Consider the following 17650-nt stretch of genomic DNA (forward strand, 5'->3'; position numbering starts at 1 on the left):
TTTATTTACTAAATTACACATTTAATGTGAGATGTGCAGGTGACGTGTTGAGATTTTCCCAGAGTGAACGTCTGTCTCTGGTCGGTGACGCCACGGCCTCTGTAGCGCACATGCACCTCGTAGTCCCCGTGGAAGGCGCGCACTGTGAAGTGTTTTCCCGACCTGTGTGTCTCGTGAGTCATCCACTCCTTCTCAAGCAGATGCAAGACTCTCTGTCCAGCTGCGTTGATCTGTAACATTACATAAGTGTCAGAGGCGGGGTGATGGATCATTGTCCCCTCCCCTCCTCCATCTCAAAAATATTATGTATTCCTTACAGAGCAAATTACTAAAACTCCCCACCCAACAAGTTGCAGACATTTCCCGACATCTATGCATTATACAGTATTTCTTATTTAATGAACGCTAAAACAGTCTTCTATGCCCTCATATGGACTATTTTAACCTACTTCAGTAGCTGGTGGTGAGGGATTTAGAATTTGAATGGAGCAGTTTATTAAAAAGCAATATTTGACAAACGGATCACTGTCTAGAAACTGAAGGAGGGGAAGGGTGGGAGAGGGGGGGGGGGGGGGCTGCACTCTATCTCCGCCCCAACACTTAAAAACCAGAAAATGTACATTTTTGTTCTACTGAATGTAAAAATAACAACTTCAAATGGTAGGAAATTTTGTTTGAAGTAATCCACATATAATTATTTTTCTTGTCCTCCCATCCCCAACCACAATAACTTGTGTTCCCTCCATTAACTTGAGATATCGTTCCTTTAGGCATATTGTCAAAAGATGTTGACTAGACTGCAATGATATATTGTTTATGTTCTCTTGAGGATTGTTTGGGCATGAATTGGCTAACTGCGTAACTGCTTATCTCTGTGTTTATTCTTACTCTGAATTCTTGTACACCGACTAGCGCTGCTCGTTCTCCAGCCCAATGGTGTTGACTCCAGAATCCCCAAAACATGATGCCTTCGACAGCAGGGTGACCGTAGAATAATCTCAAAGCCATTTCATAGGCATCTGCCCGTGTGTGTTCATTGTTGATACGAAAATCCAACTCCGTCACCCAGATAGGAAGGCCTGCCTGGGCAAGTGTGTCAAGATGTCTCTGAAACCCCCCACCAGAAAAACACTCAACAGCAATTTAAAACTTGAATGAATCTTTTACAATATTTTAAAAAATCCATCTATATGGGCGAAGGATATTATGAAAGATTGTCCTCTTAGTTTGGATATACCATTTTTTGTTGGAGAAGACACTCTATTTACTGTTTCTCGATTCTGAAGCTATTTACGGCCCTGATATTTAAGTACATACAAAATATCACATACCACAGTCTTTGAATTTGATGATCTCATTCCAGCCAGTGCACCGCGACTGGTATACGAAAGGCCGTGGAATGTGCTATTTTGTCTATGGAATTGTGCATATAAAAGATCCCTTGCTACTAATAGAAAAATGTAGCGGGTTTCCTCTCTGAGACTATATGTCACAAAATACCAAATGGTTGACATCCAATAGCCGATGATTAATAAATCAATGTGCTCCAGTGGTGCGGTTAAACAAAACAAACTTTAAATTTTTTTTGATGATATACCTGAGTATTGGTCGTAATGAGAAACAATCCAATAAAGGGGATTGGTCGTGGAACTTCAGACGGCATTTCTGCTACTGAACAACATCTTACATTGGTATTCCAACCACGATGTAGCTTACTAGGACCCAGTTCTGTACTTTTTCCTTACCTTGATAAGTGCTGGATCTGGAGCCTGGTGGCCAAAATGACATTGTACTCCTAAGCCATACAATCCAACGTTAGCGTGCTTGAACTTCAGAACTTGGGTTAGATATGCCTAAAAGATATATATATATATATATATATATATATATATATAGAGAGAGAGAGAGTGAGAGAGAGAGAGAGAGAGAGAGAGAGAGAGAGAGAGAGAGAGACAGAGAGACAGAGACTGTGATTCACTTGAATTCCTAAACGTGTAAAATGCTCCGAATTTATGGATTCAGTAAAAACTGTTTCTGTTAATATTTTCTAAACTTAAAACCTCTATATTTTCAATGTCAAAGATCTCTGTTTAAAGTCTTTTCCCCCCACAAGACTTCCAAACAATTTGAGATATCACAGAAATTGCGGTACATTTGAAGCGATAATGCGTAATTTTATGCCATTCAAAAATAGTCTACAAGTCACATTAATGGGTGATTTCTTTAATAACTTTACAGCCATCACACCAGCCTTTAGTGAGATTGATTGTGGAGTTATGATTAATGTTGGTTTTTAACATGTATTTATATCTAAACGGATGAAACAATAGTAGAAGCGGTTCTTTCTTTCTTTTACTTATTTTCGTGCTTATATTCAATTACGGTTCAAGCACGCTGTCCTGGGCAAACATCTCTGCTATCTGGGCTGTCTGTCCAGGACAGTCGGTTAGTTGTTGTGATTAGTGGTTAGTGAGAGAGAAGAAGGTGTAGTGGCCTTACACCTACCCATTGAGTCGTTAAAACTCGCTCTGGGTGGGAGCCGGTACCGGGCTGCGAAACCTGTACCTACCAGCCTTATGTCCGATGGCTTAACCACGACACCACCGAGGCCGGTTGAGAAGCGGTCAGATAACAATTACATACTCACCTCCGTTGTACCTCCTCCAGCTACCACGTCGTATTCGTTGAGGAACATCTTGACGTTTGGCGCTGCCTGGTGGGCTTGGCGGAATACATCGAGGTTGTAGTTTATGTCATGCAGTTTGTTTTGGTAATAGAAGTGGTGAAGGTTTTCGTTATTCACGTCCCAGTGTTCAACGCTTCAAAAATAATTATTTTGTAACAAACTACGATATCGTTTCACCTGTTTTCATAGTTGAAGATGAATTATTGGCCAACTTTAAAAACAAATGTCAAGGCTTTATAAAACTCAAGAAATATACTATACCAAAAATAATTAAATTAATTCAATATTTACTCAATTAAAAGATATTGAAAAACTACCCTTTCTACTTTTCTGTTAGGCTTATATTGGCCTAATCATAAGGCAGTATTGTTACGAGTTGAAAAAAGATGTCTTCTACTTTCAGTTGCCAGACGTTCTACCTATAATGACATTGTTGCTAGTTAAAATTTAAAATAATATTTAGACTGTAACCATTGTAACATGTATTTGTCTTGTTTCTCTTTTCTTGCTATCATTATCTCGATATTATTATTCATATTTCTTTAAGATTTATATGTGGTAAAATTATTGACTGACCGATTGTTTCCTATTTATTTTTAAAATATTTTTAATTATCAAACATATTTTGTTGCAGTTTTTGTTTGTTTTTGTTTTGTTTTGTTTGTTTGTTTTGTTTTTTGTGTTTGTGTTTTGTGTTTGTGTTTGTGTTTGTGTTTGTTTTTGTTTTTGTTTTTGTTTTGTTTTGGGGGGGGGGGGGGGGGGGGGTGTGCAAAAACATTTTTCTTATTCAGGTAGCGAAACTCTACTGAATATAAAGAGAACTGTCAATCAAACGTCTCAAAAGTAAATGCTGGAGCAGAAGGAATACGTTCAGGAATTTTGTGTTACAACCTGATAAAAACAAGAAAGATTGTAAACATTATATTGACTTAAGTAGGCTATTCGATATGTACATAACCCCGCACTAATACAGACAGACAGTATGTTGTTTGCAAACCTTACAGTTACAACACAAAAATAAGCACTTTAGATCTATTCATTATATATCAAATGTTTATATTTATAGGAACCGATACATTATTAAGTAGTGTAAACTTTTTTTCTTCTTTTAGTACCGTTAAATTATACATTAATTTTAACATCTTGCCTAAATTATAAATTTTAACAAATCCAATATGTTTCTGCTTATACTGGTGTTTGTACAAAACACATATGCATTTTATGTAAATTGGAGAAAAAAAGTCCGCCGCACCACGGAATAGTTCAGTGACTTTAAGAAAGCCTGCTTTTAAAGACCATGTTTTGTTATAATGTAAGGTTTTATAGACACAGTGTTGACTACTGTATACTTGGAAAGATAAACTTACAGGTCCTTGGTTCTAGAGACAACACCGGCGATTCTATCATGTACTGCCTTCTTGAGCTCATTTCCGGAAAGAGCTTTCACCCAGTCTTGGACAAATTTCGGATCTGACCAAACAATATTGTGTCCACGTACTTTGACTCTACAAATAGAATGAGTTGGATAGTTTTATAATATGGCACAAAAACAGGGTCTATTGAAACTATCAGCAAGATCCCCACCCACCATTTCCCGTGATTTACTCAGATGGTGTTGATTAAAAATGTGTGTGTTACAACTTGGCCTCATTAACGTCTATGGGATTGGATTTGGTGGTATAAACCCTTTCAAAATCACACACAATTAATAAGCCAGTATGTCTATGTCCTGGATACTTTATTTATGCATGCTGATGGTATTTCAGAAAGCTCTCTTCTGACACAACTGGGGGGGGGGGGGGGGGGGGGGGGGGGGAGGGAACTCGTATTAACGTGCCCATATCAGATGAAGGTTCAGGCACGTCCATCCAGGATCTAACCCCTGACTTCGCCAGTGACTTATTCCGTGTGTGGGGAGGGGGGCACAACTGAAACATAACATACATTCAATGGGCGGCCTTTATAGATAAGCCAATGACTAGGCTAATCGAATGAATGAAAATAATTTTAAAAATTTAACCTAAACCTTCACAGACCTTTGTTATCAAAATAAAATAGTGATGAAATATGTTTTTAAAATCTCACCCATGCTGTAGAAGTTTTTTAATTGCTCTTATTGGTGTATCATAATTAATATGACACTGAAACAAAATAACGTTTATTACAGTTATGCATCATTATGCAAAGAAAACTCCACGAACATGAACTGGCTTATAAGTACTGTTTTTCAGGTAAGTGGGTCTACTTATGGCTAAACATTTTCTTAAATATGCCTTTGATACGTAAACGTAAGTCATAGAATATCTCCGACAGTACTGCCATATAAAACAAGTCTTTGTACACTCCATCTATCTATTGGGGGTGGGATATGAGGAACACCCACTACCCTCTCTCTCTCTCTCTCTCTCTCTCTCTCTCTCTCTCTCTCTCTCTCTCTCTCTCATATAACGACTGCTAATGACGTAAATGGCCCATATTAATCGAGGATATTAATTCCAAATCTGAAGTCGGAATAGAACCAGCATTCAGGATCTTGGTACAGCTGCAGTTGTTTCACAAAAACAGAACACCAGATTCAGGCAATCGGTTCTAATGGGTTTTAGTCCAGCAGCCGAAGAGGTTAACGTATTTTTGTCGGTTATAGGTGTGTTTTAACACTGTCGATCATTCATTGATCTCTAGCACGTATATAATAATATCCAGGTGGATGTGACGTTTTCACTGTTGGAGAAATTGAGAAAGTCCAAGATGGCTGCCAAAGAATCATGAAAATGAACTTATTCACATATCTTTGCAACCAGAAAAGATAAAAAAAACATGCTTGAACTGTCTTTGTATCTTTTCTAACTTGGGGAATCTGATTCTACCTATATTTACTTGGAAAAGTATAGAAAACAACAAGAATGTCACATACTTCCTAAACATGGCAATTACTATAATCGTGCAAGTTAGAACTATGAATGGCTTGACTACTAGATGACTTGACTATATTAACTTTCTTTAGGTTTAGGTGAACAAAATTAAAGACAAATAAACAATGATACAAAGTGATTACAAATAAATATATGTTCATCAAACATATCAGTCATTATCTTCTTTAAAACACTGTACGTACGTACTGTTTTCATTTTGACAAACTTGTTCACCGTTGCAAGGACAACACATTGTACAACTGCAAGCCATGTTAGCAATGTTACAGCTGGATCTTTTTGTTTTGCACGGTCTCTCTCTCTCTCTCTCTCTCTCTCTCTCTCTCTCTCTCTCTCTCTCTCTCTCTCTCTCTCACACACACACACACACAGGGACACGAGAACACGGCCTCGCTGACGTCGTGGTTAAGCCATCGGACATAAGGCTGGTAGGTACAGGGTTTAACGACCCAGTGGGTAGATGTAAGACTACTACACCCTCTTCTCTCTCACTAACCACTAACAACTAACCCACTGTCCTGGACAGACAGCCCAGATAGCTGTGATGTGTGTGCCCAGGACAGCGTGCTTGAACCTCAATTGGATATAATCACGAAAATAAGGTGAACTGAAAATGAAATGCTCCAAGGCATGCAACCAGACAGCTACATGAAGATGGGCTATGGCCACATTTTCTTTGAACGCTTCGATCTTGGGTGATAGTGAACGGTTTTGGGGCACTGGCTTTGCACCTGCAGACTTTGAGTGGTCACTATACTTTTTTGGCGTGCAGCTGTACATAACCGAGAGCTTGACTGACCATAGCAGGCCATGGAATCGGAGAAATTCTTCTGGGTCTTGTGTTGCTCGACAAATTTAGTTTTATTTAAATCATATACCGGCATGCACAAAGAAAACACAACAGCAAACCCACCACGCAAAAAATTATAATTATGGTTCCCCCACCCCCTACCCAATGTGATCACGAGACCTAAGCATAAAAATAAATAAAAATAACATAACATAAAATATGTAAAGAAAATCACACCCTGTGTGGTTCCATCACGTGCCATTTTAGCCAGCCCTCAATAACGGCCCAGTTAAAATGTTGATAGATGAAGTTTTGGTATCTGGTATCACCATGGTAGTACTCGTTGCAGGAAATAGCTGTCCCAAAAGAAAACGATTTCTTTATCTGCTTGATCTGTAACGTAACACGATATACGACTGAATAAATGCCTTTTTTCTACAGATTTGATAGAATTCCTAATTGTATGCTTATAATGTTTAAAATGTTTTATACAAAAATAATTCAATATTAGTTCTTTAAATATACAATACATTACAATATATTTTTTATTATTAAGTGAGCTAATAAATAATATATTAGGGACAATTTGAATCACTTTTTCATAAAAATAAATATTTTAAACATTTTAAATAAAGAAAATATAAAGCTTAAGAAAAACCCAATACTTTGCTCGACGAAGTAATAATATTAATTATTCTTGTAAACTGACCAACAAACAATCTATTTATTAACAAGTTGATCAAACCAGCAATATTAAGTCGGGTTTTCACTACACGTTAACCTTCAGTTAAAAAAGTGGAATATTTTTATTCAATCATGCAGATCAAGCATGTGTTCCTCAAATTCTATTACAATTTTGCCAAGCCGTTTTTAAAGATAAATAATTCTATTACAATTTTCTAAGCCGTTTTCAAGGATAAATACTGTACATAATTACAAAAATGTACAAAATTATAAATAAATAAATGAACAAATTAAAGAATTCAACCCCCCCCCCCCCCCCCCCCCCGAAAAAAGAAAAAAAGAAAAGAAAAAAGAAGTCAACATAAAAAGATAGTTTCAGATCTCACCTCAACTTCTACCTGACTCAAATCTACAGAGCCATGTGTGTGTACACTAAAACGAAAATAAAGACACAGTCATTGTGATAAAATATATATTAGAAATTACGTAGTGCAAAATTTATTATTAATGTAGTAGTATAAAACCTCTTTTTTTAAAAGTTTAACTTGGGACTGCGATGAATATCTATAGGTGCCTAATGTGAAAAGTTTACATAGAATCTTTAACTAATAACTAAACTGTCTATAAAGAAACATGTGAAACATTTTCAGTTAAATAACAAATCAAAATGCTCAACAACTTACGTAATAACAATATGCTTTTTCTAAACTTGTCAATGTTGGCATCTGATTCATGGCGCCAGTCCCAGTCCTTGGCTAATGGCATGACAGACACATCGTCAACAATAAAGTCAACCCCTCCATGTGGGCCTTGAATGTAAAGCTCTGAATCCTTCATTGCTGTAACACAAAATGATTTCAAAATTCGTAAATATTCCCCGCATTTAACGACATTTAATGATACTTAACAAAAGATATATAGATTTCAGAATAATAAACAATACAACATTGATTTTTCGAAATATAGTGTAGCCTATTTCATTTTTCATTTATTTTCGCTGGCGCACACACCAAGCTATCTGGCCAGTGTGTCCATGATAGTACTTAGTTGTTAGTGATAAATGATAGGCAAGGCAGTGTACATAGTCATAGTGGTAAAACACTTGCTCGTGGAGCCGTAAAAACTAACTCTGCGTGGAAGCCGGTACTGGGATCCGATCCCAGTACCAGTAACGCCCGAGAGCCTATGCGTTAAACACTACGCCAACGAATATTATATAATTATGTCTATTTGGTGCCTGAAGATCTCCCTGCAGGTGAATCCATCCATCAGATTTCCGTGCCATTGGCTCGTTTGCAGGATTCATGTATTGTTTAGTGCCATCTGCAATACAAATACAATACTATAAGTTACTTAATTATAAATAGCTAAAAATAAATCCCCAACAAAATTTAAAAAAAAATATATAGAAGCAATGATTTATGGTAGCACACAGCTAAACAATACTAATAAAATAAAATTACCAAAAAAATCGTATCAAACCAGTTTCATACATACATTTAAATATCCAAACACGTCTCCAAACTAAGCTATATTACAAAAAGAAAGAAATGTTTCATTTAACGAAGCACTCAACACATTTTATTTATGGTTATATGGCATCAGACATATGGTTACGGATCACACATATATTGAGAGAGGAAACCCGCTGTCACCACTTTATGGGCTATTCTTTTCGATTAGCAGCAAGGGATCTTTTATATGCACCATCCCACAGACACGGTAGTACATATCACGGCTTTTGATATACCAGTCGTGGTGCACTGGCTGGAACGAGAAATAACCCAATGGGCCCACCGACAGGAATTGATCCCACACCGACCGCGCATCGAGCGAGCGTTGTACCACTGGTTACGTCCCGCCCACTATATTACGAGTATGTTTTATATTTTTCAAAATTTTGAATATAATTTGTATCAAAATGACATTTTTTTTCATCTATAAAAGGTAACTTGTGTATGTTTTTAATGGCTGTTATTTGTACATATATAGAAGGCGGGATTTAGCTCAGTCGGTTGAGTGCTCGCCTGAGATGCTTGCGTCGCAGGATCAAACCTCCTCGGTGTATCCATTCAACTGACTGGGGTTTTTCTCGTTTCAACCAATGCACCACAACTGGTCAAAGACCGTGGTATGTGTGTTTCTGTCTGTGGGAAAGTGGATATAAAATATCCCTAGCTGCATTAGGAAAAATGTAGCAGGTTTCCTGTGATGACTAAGTGCCTTCATACATCATACAGGTTATACATGCATTATAGTTATGTTCGTGCTTATATCCAATTAAGTTTCAATTACGTTGTCCTGGGACACATTATCTGTACTGTCTGTCCAGGACAGAGGGTTAGTGATTAGTTGTTAGTGAGAGAGAAGTCGGTTAAACTCACTTTGGGTGGGAGCCGGTACCAGAAGGCGGACCCAGTACCTACCAGCTTTATGTCTGATGCTTGAAAGAAAGAAAGAAATGTTTTATTTAACGACGCACTCAACACATTTTATTTACAGTTATATGGCGTCAGACATATGGTTAAGGACCACACAGATTTTGAGAGGAAACCGCTGTCGCCACTACATGGGCTACTCTTCCGATTAGCAGCAAGGGATCTTTTATTTGCGCTTCCCACAGGCAGGATAGCACAAACCATGGCCTTTGTTGAACCAGTTATGGATCACTGGTCGGTGCAAGTGGTTTACACCTACCCATTGTGCCTTGCGGAGCACTCACTCAGGGTTTGGAGTCGGTATCTGGATTAAAAATCCCATGCCTCGACTGGGATCCGAACCCAGTACCTACCTGCCTGTAGACCGATGGCCTACCACGACGCCACCGAGGCCGGTCCGTCTGATGCTATATGTATATAGCCATGTGCTTTTAAATGTTTTGTAACATAAAACAGTGGAATAGGGCCAATTAATGTTGTCATCCATTTTTGTTTTATTCATGACAACCAACCAACCAACCAACCAACCAACAAAAATAAACATGTAAAGAAAGAAAGAAAGAAAGAAAGAAAATAAATAAATAAAATTAATAAATAAATAAAATGAATGAATGAATAAATAATAAATAAATAAATAAATAATAATAATGATGAAAAATAAATAATAAGATGAATGAATGAATAAATAAATAAATAAAATGAATAAACGAATGAATGAATGAATGAATGAATAAATAAATAAATACATTTTAATGGTACATTCCAGAAGTTTGAAGTGCATGTGATCCACTATGACGTGTAGATGTCACGTGACACTGAATTCCATAGCAATGCCAATGATCTGTGCTTTCCATGCCACTGTTCTGAACGAGCTCTTGGTCCCAAGCAAATAACAATAAGCACGCAAACCTCGCAATCCAAAGCATGTTTACGTTTTTTTTACTCATTCAAGTGAGAGAAAGCACGCTTTTAAGTACATTACTTATCTTTATTGCCCCATCTCTATTTTGTTTGACCCCCCCCCCCCCCCCCCCCAATATTCGCACATGCTCAGATCACACAGCTAGTTATCTATGTTTCATAAGTATATGAACGATAAGTAACCTTGACATATAACCATTTGTCATTAGTTTGTTATTGTGGCAGCAATAAATCGAGTTTAACCATGCAGTTGAATAGTAAGACTCTCGGTGGCAGAATACAATTTGGCGCGCACACCTAAGAAAAGGAATGCGTACTTAAAACCTCAATACAAAGAGAAAGAAAGAAATGTTTTATTTAACGACGCACTCAACACATTGTATTTACGTTTATATGGCGTCAGACATATGGTTAATGACTACACAGATATTAAGAAAGGAAACCCACTGTCGCCACTTCATGGGCTACTCTTTTCGATTAGCAGCAAGGGATCATTTATATGCAACATTCCACAGACAGGGTAGTATATACCACGGCCTTTGATATACCAGTCGTGGTGCACTGGCTGGAACGAAAAATAACCCAATGAGTCCACCGACGGGGATCGATCCCACACCGACCGCGCATCGAGCGAGCGCTGTACCAATGGGCTACGTCTCGCCCCTTGAAACCTCAATACATACATCCATTTGCATCAGTGGGAAGCGCAAATAAAAGATCCCTTGCTGCTAATCGGAAGAGTAACCCATGTAGTGGCGACAGCGGGTTTCCTCTCAAAATCTGTGTGGTCCTTAACCATATGTCTGACGCCATATAACCGTAAATAAAATGTGTTGAGTGCGTCGTTAAATAAAACATTTCTTTCTTTCTTTCCATTTGCATCAGAAAAAGAACACTCGTGTATGTGTCCTTCTTATGACAATGAGTTACACCACAGCCAAACAAAAATCCTAGATTCTCTCCTGAGAACAACATACAATATTTTGTTCTGGATGCTGGACTAGAACAGACTATAACTTTTTTTCTCTTTTAAATTATAGCAGAAATTTAACAATGCTTGTGAATAATTCTATTCAGTATTCTTTAAAAGAGCATTCACTGACAGAATTGTGTCCAACTCTCTCTTTTATCGCCAGAACTGAGAATAACGTGTTTGATTGTATCTTCAGTAGAAACAAAAATGTTAGCTACTGTATCATCATCATCATCATCGTCGTCGTCGTCATCATCATCATCATCGTAATCATATCATCATCATCACCACCATATCATCATCATCACCATAATCATATCATCATCATCATCATCATCAACATCACCATCACTACCACCACCACCACCACCACCACTAGCCTACTACCACCATCATCATCAAAATCACAACTATTGATAATGGACGAAGGAGCCGGCGCAAGTCGGCAGCTGTTGCCATGACAGGCACTATGCGCTATTGTACAGCTTGCCCTGAAACCTGACCTGACGACCACAAGAAGGGCACTTGAGAGGCTGTCCATTGTTTGAAGGAAATAGATGCATGCAGGTCTACTGGGAGGTTCGTTAAGTAAACCTTCCTTTTTGTTCCATTTCTTTCCAGTGGCGAAGTAGTAGATGTACGCTCCAAATCATGTTTTGCCACCAAGCGCCGTACTATTCTACTAGCAGTACACTCATAAGCGTACGAGACATGGAGAGGGGGGGGGGGGGGGGGGGGGGGCATCAAATTCGGGCAAAAATTATGCAGATATTCGAGCAAAATGTGCAAACCTGAGACCTTTTTACCAAGTATTTCAATCATTCGACCCTCAAAATTAGTTGCAATCCATGTAAAAATGCATAGTGATTCATTTGCAGTCCTGTATTACTATTTGTTAGTGATGCTAATATAAATAACAGCTGTTACCCAAATTCGAGCATTTACGTTTAATTCAGACAAAAGCCAGCTTGCCCTCTACAAAAATGGGAGCCCGTACACCTATGCGTACACTATTTGTACCTCATCAGCAAACTAACGACAACTTTAGTCTATATCAAGGTTCCTTTATCGTACGTACTTACCGAACGTAGATAACTAGTCAGTCGTGTGCTCAAAGCATGTGCGGAAATGGGGGAGGGTGGGGGATTACACAAAAACTTCTGGTGGCGGAGTAAAGATAAGCTTTATACTTAAAAGCGTGCAATCTTTCAACTGTATTAGAGAAAACGTAAACATGCTGTGGGTTGTGAGGTTTGCGTGCTTACTGTCACTTGTCTGGGGCCAAGACCTTCTGCAGAACAGTGGCATGGAAAGCCTTGATCATTGGCACTGCTTTGGAATTCAGTGTCACGTGACATCTACACGTCATAGTGGATCACATGCTATACAAACTTCTGGAAGGTACCATTTTAAAATGTTAATTAATTAAGTTGTTTATTGTTTGGATGTTGTTGGTTTGTTGTCGTATTGTGGTTAAATTACTGAAATAAAAACGGATGCCAACACTCTTCAGAAGCAGGGCGCTGTAATAATATTCCATTGTTTTGTTACAAAGCTCTGTCCGGTGCCAGTTTTAATTTCTGTTCTGGAGCACCACAACTGATGAATGAATGAATGAATGAATGAATGTTTAACGACACCCCAGCACGAAAAATACATCGGCTATTGGGTGTCAAACTATGATAAAGGCACACAAAAAAAATGCACAACTGATCAAAGGCCGTGTTATGTGCTTTCCTGTCTGTGAGAAAGTGCATATAAAAGATCCCTTACTGCTATAGGGGAAATGTAGCGGGTTTCCTCTCTAAGACTATATGTCAGAATTACCAAATGTTTGACATCCAACAGCTGATGATCAATTAATCAATATGCTCTAGTGGTATCGTCAAACAAAACAAACTTTAACTTTAGTCTGGGAGTGGCAGTCCTCTTTTTGGCGGTGCAAGAAGGATAAAATATCCAGTAAAGGATCTTCTCGGGAGTGGCTGCCCCAATACTATAGACGAGACACACTAGACAGATCCATATATAGATTCACAGATTCCAGTTGTAACAAAAATATAACTTTCTTGGCATGATCTGGGAAGAAATAGAGAATGCTACATGCGTAGCCGAGTCATTTCAAAACGTATCTAACAAGCAAAAAACAAGTTGGAAATGTTTTTAAACAACGAGATGTAATATAAATGGTATCTAACAGGCACTAATGTAATATTATATTTCTAGCATTTCCTCAAAAACCAAATTTAAAATAAATGTATAACATCTTTTCCAACTAAAGACTAATTTATGGTCTAGTGGTGTCGTTAAAAAAAGACATTTTAACTGTATATTACACACTATTCTGTGGTTGTTGTTGTTGGGGTTTTTTGATGGTTTTCTTTGTGGGGTTTGTTCTCTCATTCTTTCTCTCTCCATCAGAACTCAGTACTATCAAGGACCGGGCCAGAAAATAACACTTCATCCTGGACGAAGTTACAATGTTTCTGCTTATGCGCGTTTACTGAATGACCATCCCGGCGAGCTGAGGCAGAATATGCAGATAGAAGTGGCTGTTACATTCCCTGGTTTGCAAACACTAAAGTCTTAATCAAACTTATACTCAACCGTGTTTTTGCCTATTATGATTCATGAAAATCCTCGGAATCAAAACTTCAAAACTGTTTCACTTAGCTGTATGATACACTGTTGCACTGTGTATAAAATGTAAAAAACAGTAATGACATGCTGTCAAAGTTGAAGGTTGTCAAACATGGATTTTACACATTAGAACATTCGTTTAATAGTGTGTGAATCCACCCCTGGCGCGAATACACTCGACACATCGTTGCCTCATGCTGTTGATCAGACGTCTGAAGAACTCTTGGGGAATGGCCTGCCACTCTGCCATAAGAAGTTGACCCAGATCATGAAGGTTGGCCGGAGGGGCATGGTTATCCCGAACTCTCCTGCCTAATTCGTCCCAGGCGTACTCTATTGGGGCCAAGTCAGGCGAATATGCTGGCCAATCCATCCCGGCAATACCTTGTTGTCTGAGAAAGTCCGTTACCACCCTGGCGCGGTGGGGTCTGGTATTGTCATCCTGCAGAACTGCCCCGCCGCCAATCTGCTGAAGGCCTGGGAGAATCAACGGCCAGATAATCTCATTCAGATAGCGGATTCCATTCAGATTGCCATCCACCACATAGAGGGGGGTCCTGTGGTGGATAGAGATGCCGCCCCACACCATGACGCTGCCACCACCGAAACGGTGACGTTGTCTAACGTTAACGTCAGCGAAGCGCTCCCCAGGACGTCTGTAGACACGAACCCGACCGTCGTTGAACTGGAGACTAAACCTGGACTCATCAGTGAACATCACTCGACCCCACTGAACACGTTGCCACCGCAGATGAAGCGTGCACCAGTGACGTCTGGCCGTTCTGTGACGTGGTAGGAGTGGTGGTCGAACAGCCTGGCGACGGCAGCGTAGATTATTGGCTCTCAGACGATTGCGTATGGTTTGATCAGACACTCGAGTTCCAGTCGCAGTCCGCAGATTGTCACGTAATGGGCGTGCAGTGGTTGTGCGTTGACATAGAGCCATATTGGTGATGTAGCGGTCCTCTCTGTTTGTAGTGCTTCGGGGTCTTCCCAAATGTGGACGATTTCGAACAGAATTCGTTGCTTGGTACCGTTGCCACGGTCGGCCAACGACACTCTAACTGACACCAAGTCTCAGAGCAACATTTCTTTGCGTATTGCCATCCTGAAGCCAAGCAATAGCCCTTCCTCGATCTTCGATAGTCAGTTGACGTCGTACCATTGTCGAATTTGGAGTGTGCACCGTACACGAACGCAAGCTGCAATTATACGGAAATTCAGCATTGGGAACATGGAATACACATGCAAAGCGTGTAAATGAAGCGCTTTGTGAAAAAGCAAGTTATGGGCACTTAGCAGACCTTTCGCTTTCGCCCTAATTTATGTGCAAATGTAAGCATGTTTTCGCCATTAGAACTAGTCGACAGTGTCAATGACAGTGGATTTTAATTCATTTATGGGTTGCTTAGACCCACTTTCGTCAAAATGGAACAATACCATGCGTGACATTATGGTCTAGCTAATATAATTGACATTCAGAAAATAATGTCGAAAATATCGTCTGACCCTTAAATTCTTTTGAGTAGTATATATACATCCTTTTGTTCTTTTCTTTCTAAACACTACATAAACGAAAATCGATAGCAACTGACAAAGATCGACTGTGTTATTGCACCTGGCAGTTGTGAATACACCTGTCATGTGTAATGATATGTGGTATCTTATGTCTATAAATAGTCTGTGTTAAATTATAACGATATTATCATAGCGGAACATTTACAACTATATTCAGATGAAAATTATATATAGTTAGCTGTGTATATACGATTCAATTAATTGTTATTGTGTCACCTGCATTTACGCAATAACTTAGGCATTAGTTACTTAGGGGATAGCAATCAGTCCAATTAGTTTGAAACTACATTACAGCAATTAAGGACACTATGAGTTTTAATCGTTGCCACCAGCTTATCAGCTAAAGACTAAAACCCATGGCAATTGCTGTAATGTAACTATATATAATTTTCATTTGAATATAGTTGTAAATGTTCCACTATGATAATATAAAGAGAAAATTAACTATTAGAAAGTTGAAATCTTACGAATCCCTTTTGTAATACAGTTAGTTTCGAGGCCAGTGTTTGAATATCTATGAATAGACAAACGACAAGGTATTTCTACGTAAAATCCTCACTGATATATTATTCAAATACTGAAATGGTTTTAAGTACACTAAATTAATTATAATTTTCTCGTCCCGAAGACTTCGGGCCACCGTATTCTAGAAGGCCCGCCGAAGTGAAATAATTCAGTTGAATTTATTCCAAAACCTTATAATAACAAGCTTTAACAGTTAATATAATAGCTTGTTCCAAACTAAATTAAATAACTCTACTGAAGTTGCTTTCCACAAAAAGCATTTGTGAATGTTTATTTTAAAATGTAAAGACCATTCCTTGAATAGAAAATGACGGTCAAATAATAAATTTCATTAAAAATCTATATTGGGTTGCTAACAGGTTAAAATACTTTAAAATGACATATGTTGCAATAATCGCATACGTGTTTATTTAGAACTCTTAGGCGGCAAATAACTGACTGGTGTTTTGATGGATGACTTAGACCTTTCCTGTTTACACCAAATGCAAGGATTCGTGGAGAAACCACTATTAACATAAAGTTTAGTATTCTGAAGTGAACTGTGCAGTGTAGAGTCGACTAATTTGTATTCAGCAGTGAAATAATTATGGTACTTTTAACTGATGATTTTAATATAACTCTTGAAAACTGATGGGCTGAAAAAAACTTGTTTTGTTTAAGCTCTATAGCAACGTCTACATCGCAATCACAGTCTTGAGAATGAAATAATTTTAAGTGACAATTGTAAACAAATTATTTATAAATTATATATTATTATTATAAATTAATAACATTCATGTTACTTGTACTTAACAGTCTTTCAAACTGTCTTTTTATCTTGTGTTTTGTTTTGCTTTGGATGGTTTTGTTTTGTTTTTGATTTTTGGTTTGTTTTCGAAATAATAGCAGTAACATAAATATACGTATTTTTAACAATTTATTTTTATTTCAACTTATATTTTCGTGCTTATATCCAATTAAGGTTCAAGCACGCTGTCCTGGACACACACCTCAGCTATCTGGGCTATCTGTTAGTTGTTAGTTAGTGGTTAGTGCAACGATTTATTGTCATTTTGCCTTCTGTTCGTTTTATTTACCTGTGTTGGTTAACATAATTGAATAACCCAATGTAGTATTATAATATGTTTGTACTGCAGATGGCACTAAACAATATATAAATCCTGCAAACGAGCCAATGGCACGGAAATCTGATGGATGGATTCACTTGAAAGGAGATCTTAATGCCCCAAACAGACGTAAATATATTCATTGATATAGTGGTTAAGTCATCGGCTCTAGGGTGGATGTAACGTGGTATTTAGGCCGGTAGTGGGTTCGCATCCCAGTAGCAGCTTCCACACATGAGTGAGTTTGTATGGTTTGCTGAGAAAGCGTTAGGTCACTACACTGCCCTCTCTCTCTCTCTCTCTCTCTCTCTCTCTCTCTCTCTCTCTCTCTCTCTCTCTCGTAGCATATAAAAGATAGCGCATATAAAAGATCCCTTGC

At 38.3% G+C, this 17650-nt stretch overlaps 2 protein-coding genes across 2 annotated transcripts; one reads left to right on the forward strand and one right to left on the reverse strand.

The window, feature by feature from the left end:
• Positions 1 to 7911, reverse strand: LOC121372711 (endo-1,4-beta-xylanase 1-like). Its single transcript, XM_041499186.1, has 9 exons — positions 7774 to 7911; positions 7477 to 7522; positions 6644 to 6799; positions 4772 to 4827; positions 4054 to 4191; positions 2648 to 2819; positions 1746 to 1853; positions 889 to 1107; positions 1 to 230 (listed from the first exon to the last, which is right to left on the reverse strand). The coding sequence occupies exons 3-9, from the start codon at positions 6656 to 6658 to the stop codon at positions 9 to 11; spliced, it is 930 nt and encodes a 309-aa protein (XP_041355120.1). The 5' UTR covers positions 6659 to 6799; positions 7477 to 7522; positions 7774 to 7911; the 3' UTR covers positions 1 to 8.
• A 4745-nt stretch (positions 7912 to 12656) lies between these two features.
• LOC121369810 lies at positions 12657 to 17417 on the forward strand. The gene is made up of 3 exons (XM_041494884.1): positions 12657 to 12823; positions 13844 to 13989; positions 17302 to 17417. Exons 1-3 carry the CDS (start codon positions 12657 to 12659, stop codon positions 17415 to 17417), a joined length of 429 nt encoding a protein of 142 aa, XP_041350818.1.
• Positions 17418 to 17650: the final 233 nt, after the last annotated feature.

This window comes from Gigantopelta aegis, chromosome 4, assembly GCF_016097555.1.
Source record: "Gigantopelta aegis isolate Gae_Host chromosome 4, Gae_host_genome, whole genome shotgun sequence".
NCBI classification, from domain to species: Eukaryota; Metazoa; Mollusca; class Gastropoda; order Neomphalida; family Peltospiridae; genus Gigantopelta; species Gigantopelta aegis.

Excerpts from the sequence above, each read along its gene's own strand:
- LOC121372711 (XM_041499186.1), bottom strand. Across the intron at positions 2,820-4,053 it reads GTCTCTAGAACCAAGGACCT|CGTTGAACACTGGGACGTGA; the intron begins GTAAGTTTATCT and ends TTATTTTTGAAG. Across the intron at positions 1,108-1,745 it reads CAGATCCAGCACTTATCAAG|AGACATCTTGACACACTTGC; the intron begins GTAAGGAAAAAG and ends GGGGGGTTTCAG.
- LOC121369810 (XM_041494884.1), top strand. The coding sequence starts at position 12,657 with ATGCTGTGGGTTGTGAGGTTTGCGTGCTTACTGTCACTTGTCTGGGGC. Across the intron at positions 12,824-13,843 it reads GCTATACAAACTTCTGGAAG|AACTCAGTACTATCAAGGAC; the intron begins GTACCATTTTAA and ends TCTCTCCATCAG. Across the intron at positions 13,990-17,301 it reads AGTGGCTGTTACATTCCCTG|ATGGCACTAAACAATATATA; the intron begins GTTTGCAAACAC and ends TTTGTACTGCAG.